This window comes from Belonocnema kinseyi, chromosome 9 (genome assembly GCF_010883055.1).
Source record: "Belonocnema kinseyi isolate 2016_QV_RU_SX_M_011 chromosome 9, B_treatae_v1, whole genome shotgun sequence".
NCBI classification, from domain to species: domain Eukaryota; kingdom Metazoa; phylum Arthropoda; class Insecta; order Hymenoptera; family Cynipidae; genus Belonocnema; species Belonocnema kinseyi.
In genome coordinates this window covers 52,987,077-52,994,881 of record NC_046665.1, presented here as the reverse complement: position 1 = coordinate 52,994,881, position 7,805 = coordinate 52,987,077, and the positions used below count along the sequence as shown (strand labels likewise).

The following is a 7,805-nucleotide window of genomic DNA, read 5'->3' as shown; positions in this document are numbered from 1 at the left end:
ACAGCCATTTTATTTTCTCGAAAAAGAAAAGTTGTGCTGAATTGTGCTAAACTTGGTTCCATCGTGCTGCAAACAATTTGAAAAAATCAAAATTGTAGCCAAACTTCAAGAAAAAATATTCCGGGCCAGCGCCGCTGGAAAAAAATATTTTTTTGCCTGAAAATAATTTTTTTGTTCAAAATGCGAATTTGGAAAATATAAAAATTGCGATGCATCGTGCTAGGCTAGGTTTATGAAAATTGTATTGCACGTCTAGAACAACATGGCATCTAGCACCATCCAGCACTACTTTTACAGGTTTTCGAAATTCGAATTTCGAAAAATTATGGATTCAAAACTATATTTTGAGGAAAAAAACTAGCTTTGCACCAAAAAATATGATCATAAACGGAAAGTGTGAAGGACAATAATTTGTTTGCACTCGTAGCACAACCCAGTGCAAATGTCAAGATTTCGGATTTCGTATTTTTTAATTTTATGTTTATAATGTCTCAAAAAATGTATGTTTTTCTGATGAACGTTCGTTAAAATTTTACCTTTTTCAGAAAATCATTTACGGTATAATTGAGCAAAAGCCTAGCACCATTCAGCACAATTTTTTGTTCTAAACAAAATGACTGTGCCAACTTTTTGGACATGCCTGATCCACCTCCGAATGTCATTAAAAAAAGTGGATTTATTGTTCTGTGGATTCGGAGAAATTTTCGGACGCTGTGCATAAAATTTCAAAAAAATTTTCAATTTATTTTTTGGACCATATACATCAGGTAGACATATTCAAAAACCTGTTATTTGATGTTGAATATATTTGTGTATAAAGCTAAGGCTATTAAATGAATAGTTCATGTATACAATAGTAAATAAGATACTGTTCTTTGTAGATTTTTACAGCTTGTGCACGTATCTGCTATTCTTTTTATTACAAAATCCAAGGAAAATCGTTTTTTTTTATATCTGAAGTTATGCTAATGGTAAAAAATATAGTAAAACAATGTTCTTATATCATTTTTTAAGTGCTGAACACGTGGCTGGTATTATTTTTTCCTAGAAACATAGAACAAATTTAATTTTCTTACCTATAAAATAACTTTAACTACAGAAGTTTTTTGAAAGTTAATGTCAGATTCGTGTTCAAGGCATAAAAATCCAAATTTTCGTATGGCCGGTACGATTTGGTCTTAGGGTATATATACATAGAATTTTTTCGCCGCAAGTCATACGGTCATAAGGTCATACTTTTCTTCATATTTCAATATATTCAGCTCAAAGAAGGAAAAAATTCCAAAATGAAGTCCATAATACTTACAATTTGCTTTATAATCTTAAGTAAGTTGAACAAACTGTTTAAGATAAAAATTATTATATTGCATTATTTAGATATGCTATTTTTTGCAACAAGCGTCCAGAGGCCTGTAACATAACCTCCACATTTTTCCGTTTCTCCAGAAAATTATTTGACCAGTCATCGGAAAAAGGTTATCGTCAGAAATTAATAACCTCCAAAATATACTTTGCCAGGCATGCCATGTCCAACTTTTGAGGCGAGTGTTGCAAAAACTAATTTTTTTAACTGCTAAGCTTGCATACTTTCAGCAAGATCTTATTTCAACTGATTAATATTTTTCTAAATACCGCTTTTTAAAAAAGTTTCTAATACAAGTCAGAATAATCTGATTAAATCTTGATAGATTTTTGTATGCGAAAAATATACATAATTATTAGGCTTAACAAGCAAATTGTTTTAACGCAGAACCAATATTCTTATATCCATATAATGATCATATTCTATGGTTAAGACACCAAAAATGTTGTTGATTGAACCAAATCATTTTCTGAGTGCAACAAGTAATCGACACGAAATTTTTTTAGTTGTGCTAAATTCTGCTAGATTTGTGTTCTCTCATGCTAAATTTTTGTTTAAAAATTCAAATTTAAGTCGAAATGCACAAAATCAATTTTTTGGGCCCCACACTAAAAATGCCTAACAAAAACGCGAGTCCTGAAAATCTGAAATTTGTACTTATTCAGATCTATATTTTTCAAATAAATACTGCTTTTTTGATCTTGGAATCATTTTTAGCTTAAAATTTTCAAACATTCATATTTGGAAAACCTTTAGATTGTTCTAAATTCTACTAGGCAAGCGCAACACATATTCGTCCGGACACTTCTCATTTCTCACTCAGATGTACATTTTCATATTAAAGTCGACTTTGTTCATCTTGCAAATAGTTAACAATAGCATGGAAAACAGCCACAAAGCCACAATTTATAACATGCATTGGTATTTAAATACAAGTATTTTAGTTGGCTTATTCTTACAAATATTTAAAAACAAGTTCGCATTCTATTAAAAAAATTATTATTAAACATTTTATTTTAACTTAGGTAACTCATCTACAAATTTAATTTATTTATTTTCAAATTTACTTTTTATTATTTAAACAAAAAAATCGTAGATAAAATTTAAGCGACAAATGTTGTTATATAAAATGTTATTTTAACTTGTGTCCTTTTTCAAATAAAAAAATAATTTTTTTATTTTTAATATATTTGTATAACAAGAGTTTATAACAAATTTGTATATATTTATTGGTTAAAGAACTTTTGTTTTTTCATATTTTTTCGACCCTTTGTCGTTAAAAAAAATTTATTTCGAATGTTATTTTTGCAATTAAAACCAAAACTATGCATCTTATTAAAAAATTATTGATGACAAATTTGTATGAGTTTTAACTATTTTTCGTATGAGCAACTTTTGTCTATTCTTTTTTTTTCGTAGCTTGGGTTGTTTTTTTTCGAAAATTTAATACTTTCATTTGTAATGTTGTTTTACGAATATAAGAAAAACTACGTATCCTGTAAAAAAGTGATTCAAAACAAATTTGTAGATTATTTCTGAGTACATAATTTTGGTCTATTTGTCTTTTTCGCATCTGGCACAATTTTAGCGTGCGTTACTCAGTTTAAAATTTTCTTTTTTCGCTAGTTTTTAAGAATTTTGAAAATGTTATAGGGTATTGAATATTAATGAATTTAATTTCTATTTGATGTTTTAAAATGCGAAAATAAGTGAGTTTTATCATTAGATATTACTTTTAACATATTTTTTCTACAATATACTTAAATTACAACCAAGTTTGACGATAACTGGGACCGTCACGATTACTGAGATATTTACCTCAACTCTGGTAATTTTCTTTTCAGGAAAAAATTTATCATGAGAAAATGTTCCTCTTTTCAGGTACTAAGAACAAACATACAGAGAATTTTCGAATCTTGAAAAAAGTGGGTTCAACAATTTTCAGAATGGGCTCAATTTTCGAGTTTTTATCGAAAATCGCTGGCTAAAGAATTTGCCCTTTCGTTTAGGAAATTCTAAAAGTACACCAAAGGCTAATCTAATCTGTCAACTAGAGTAAAGAAATGTCAGTGAAGACCCTCTGGTAGACCCTAGAAATGTTATTCTGCCGCCTTTACATATTAAACTCAGGATGGTTAAAAACTTCGTGAAAGCAATAGTTCGGAACGGAAACGTATTTAGCTATCTAAAATCGAAATTTTCGAAACTTACCGAAGCGAAAATCAAAGGAGGGATTTTCATAGGGTCTCAAATTCTTGAGCTTATACAACACTCGGAATTTGACGAATGCTTCAGCAGTAAGAGAGAAAGGCCTTGTTATAGGTAAAGATTCCGATCCGAAATTTCCTCGAAAATCCAAAATCTAAGCACTACAAGCGGTATGTGAAAGAAATTTTAAGAAAATTACATGGCCTAGAAGTAAAAATTACACTAAAAAAAAGCGTTTCCTACATTCACACTTAGATGTCTTTCTTAAAAAGTTGGGATCAGTCAGTGACGAGCACGGAGAAAAATTCCACCAAGATTTTGCAACTATTGAGAGGAGATATCAGGGTAAATTGAGTGCAAGTAGTGTTTCTGGGGACCATATCATGTCACATGCGGCAAGTCTTTCTGCGGCAAGTCACACCTGCGGCATGTCTTTTCTGTTATAGTGGCATCTCTCTCTTCGAAAAAAATATTTAATTTCCAATTCAAAATGGCCAAGCTGAGGCAATTTTCCCTGCACTAATTGTCTTCCCGGTGGAATCTCTCATCCGGAAAAAATTTCAAGTCCATATTAAAATATTAAAACTGCGGCAAACCTCCCAGGACTAATTGCCACATGTGCGGCATCTTCTACCACCGAAAAGTCTCCCCAGTGGCATCTCTTATCTGTGGTAAAATGTTCAAATCCGCATTAAAGTGCGAAAAGTGCGGCAAGTCTCTCAAGACTGTTTTTCACATCTGCGGCATCTCTCGTCTGCGGCAAGACGCCCCAGAGACATCTCTCATTCGAGAATAAATTTTTAATTCACATTAAAGTGGAAAAAATGCGGCAAGCCTTTCAGAAATCATTGTCACATCCACGGCATCTCTCATCAGCGGCAAGTTTCCCTAGCGGCATCTCTCCCTTAAGAAATATTTTTAAGCACTTCCAAAGATGGAAAAACTGCCACAAGTCTTCCCATCGACATCTCTCCACAAAGAAATTTTTCTCAGTGCTTGCACAGATGGCAAAACTGCGGCAAGTATCTACCGCGGCATGTCTTACCCGAAAAAATATTTTAAGTACTTCCAAAGATGGCAAGTCTCCCCAGCGGCATCTCTTCCCAAGAATTTTTTTTAAGTACTTCCAAAGGTGGCAAAACTGCTGCAAGTATCTACCGCGGCATGTCTTACCCGAAAAAATATTTTAAATACTTCCAAAGATGGCAAAACAGTGGCAAGTCTCCCCAGCGGCATCTCTTCCCAAGAATTTTTTTTAAGTACTTCCAAAGGTGGCAAAACTGCTGCAAGTCTGCCCAGCGGTTCTCTCCTCCAAAAAATTTTCTAATTAGTTCTAAAGCAGGTAAAAGTGCGGCAAGCCTCCTAAGCGGCAGGTCTGCCCCAAGAAAATGTTCTAATTAGTTCTAAAGAATGCAAAACTGCGGCTAGCCTCCCATGCGGAATATCTGCCCGAAGAAAGTTTTCTAATTAGTTTTAAAGAATGTAAAACTGTGGCAAGTCTCCCCATCGGCATCTCTCCGCCAAGAAAATTTGATGAGTACTCCAAAAATTGGCAAAACAGCGGCAAGTCTCCCTAGCGGCATCTCTTTCAAAGACAATTTTTGAAGTACTTCCAAAGATGGCAAAAGTGCAACAAGAATTTAAAACTGCGGCAAGTCTCCCCAGCTGATCTCTCTCCCAAGACAATTTTTTAAGTATTTCTAAAGATGACAAAAGTGCGACAAGTCTCTTCAGTGGCATCTCACTGCCAAGAAATTTTTTTAAGTACTTCCAAAGATGGCAAAACTGCGGCAAGTCTCCCCAGCGATATTTCTCCCCAAGACAATTTTCTAATTAGTTCTAAAGAATATAAAACTGCAGTAAGTCTCCACAACCGCATATTTCACTCAAGAAGATTTTTTAAGTATTTCTAAAGATGAAAAAACTGCGGCAAGTCTCCCCATCGGCATCTCTCCCCAAAGAAATTTTTCTCAGTACTTTTAAAGATGGCAAAACTGCTCCAAGTATCAACCGCGGTATCTTTCACCCAAGAAATTTTTTAAAGTAATTCCAAAGGTGGAAAAATTGCTACTAGTCTCCCAAGCAGCATCTCTCCCCCAAGAAAATTGGTTGAGTACTTCTAAAAATGGCAAAACAGCGGAAAGTCTCCCCAGCGGCATTTCTTTCGAAGACATTTTTTAAGTACTTCCAAAGATGGCAAAAGTGCGGCCAGCCTCCCAAGTGGCATATCTGCCCCAATACAATTTTCTAATTAGTTCTAAAGAATTTAAAACTGCGGCAAGTCTCTTCAGCGGCATGTTTCTAGCAAGACGATTTTTAAAGTATCTCTAAAGATGAAAAAACTGCAGCAAGTCTCCCAAACGGAATATCTCCCCCAAGAAAATTTTCTAAGTACTTCCAAAGATGGAAAAACAGCAGCAAGTCTCCCGAGCGTTATGTCTCTCCAAGACAGTTTTCTAACAGTTTTCTTCTTCTGCTTGTATTAGAAATATGTGAAATGAATCGTTGAAAATATGTTTCTGGCATGTTTATCTGAGATTCTATAAATACGGCTATTTTAATGAGTATTATCATCATTAGGAAAATGTTGCTTGTCTTTTTGTAGCTTACGGTAAACTCTAGTCACGTAAGGACGTTTCTGTGCACCCTATGCGAGTTCAGCGTTGCTGTTTTCCGCTCTCCGATATTCGTTAACGGATCATTTAGCGTTTACCGTATCCGTATCATGGTGGGTGCAAGTCAAATTTTCATTTCTATTGCTGCATAATGTGAATAAAATACACAGATAAAAATTTTGTCTCGTTTCCGTATAGAATTAATTAAATCTTTCTCAACTTTAAAGTATTAAATCATCAATGAGCGACTTAAGGGACCATTCACAAATACGTGATACATATTTTCCAGGAACTTCTGCTCCCCACCCCTCTGTGGGATACATTTTCCATTGAGCTTAACATAAAGAATAATTCTTCAGCAGAGCCTCCCCCCCCCCACCATCCTTACTGTATCACGTATTTTGTGAATGACCCCTAAGGATAGGACCATGTACTGAGCTGTGTAGAAAGTGATTGCGAACTAAACGCGATGTGGAGGAGTATGGAATAGAGTCGTCAAAATGCACGGTTCGGCAGGATGGACATTTTATACAGAATCTCATTCCCTGTCCAAAATTTATTATAAACATTGCAGAAATTATTAAATGTATCCGCAAAAGGGCCTGCCCAAACAAAATAAAAAAATTTACCCCCTCTCCTTTGTCAAATATTTGTCTAAATAATAAAATTGGTTCTTGATAAACAACGGTCTAATAGGAATATACTTTGTACAAATTTAAGGCCGATACAAGAGATACTCATTCTTGGTCGAGAATTTTAGGAAAAGACTCACTAATGAAGTGTGGTCACCTATTGGTGTCATTCACATATTTTTCAAAAACTAATATCGGAAATTAATAATGATATATTTTATGTTTACAGTAATTGCAACCTTATTGATGAGCGAATGTATAAAGCACTCAAATTGTGTTGATCGTTGCCAAGTAAGCATCACAAATTATCGTTTTTTCTTTTCCACACCAAAAAATGGATTCTTGTACAAAACATGTGTCATTTATTATTTTAAACATATAATTATAGCTATTGGATAAAAATCAATATAGGAATGATTGCGTTGTAATAGTGTGTGAAAATAGCACAAAACTCTCACAATATCCCTGCGTATCAACCGGAATATGTATTTCACGGTGCAGTCTTGTAAGCATACCAAATTTTCGTTTTTTTCTTTTCCACGTCATAAAATGGATTCTTATCGAAAAAAGGCGTAATTTATTTTTTAAATATATGATTTCAGAAAATGCCAAGTCGTAGCTCAAGTTGCGTTATAGATGTGTGTTTCAGTAAGTTACATATAAAAATATTTACATTTACACTGCAGCTTAGCTATAAAAGTCGAATCGGGGGTACCCGAGTAAAAATGCTTCGACTTGAGCTCGACTTGAATTGTCCCCAATGCAGACATGCTGAAGTCGAGAAGTTCGAATTGAGCATTTTTCAATTTTGAGACACAGCCAGACTTCAATTTATATCTTGGAGACAAGTTTATGTGGCTTGAAGACATAAATGTAACTATTGAGTCGAATTTATATGACTCCAAGTCAAGCGGTTTATAACTTCCAGTATACCTGTCCTAACAAAAGGGGTCAGTCTGACTGTCATCAAAACTAATCTTTGTTAAT

At 34.0% G+C, this 7,805-nt stretch overlaps 1 protein-coding gene across 3 annotated transcripts in view; it reads left to right on the top strand.

Annotated features, from left to right (window-relative positions):
* The first annotated feature begins 1,179 nt into the window (after positions 1–1,179).
* Positions 1,180–7,805, top strand: part of LOC117179878 (gamete and mating-type specific protein A-like) — an 8,233-nt gene continuing 1,607 nt past the window's right edge. Inside the window, exons 1-5 of one of the 3 annotated variants that reach the window (XM_033372052.1) lie at positions 1,198–1,326; positions 1,400–1,541; positions 7,048–7,109; positions 7,207–7,323; positions 7,421–7,466. In XM_033372052.1, coding sequence (XP_033227943.1) covers positions 7,065–7,109; positions 7,207–7,323; positions 7,421–7,466 — 208 coding nt within the window. In that variant the 5' untranslated portion in view covers positions 1,198–1,326; positions 1,400–1,541; positions 7,048–7,064. Of the gene's footprint in view, positions 1,327–1,399; positions 1,542–7,047; positions 7,110–7,206; positions 7,324–7,420; positions 7,467–7,805 lie in introns of all 3 variants that reach the window. The other 2 variants (XM_033372053.1, XM_033372051.1) reach the window with 2 other exon arrangements.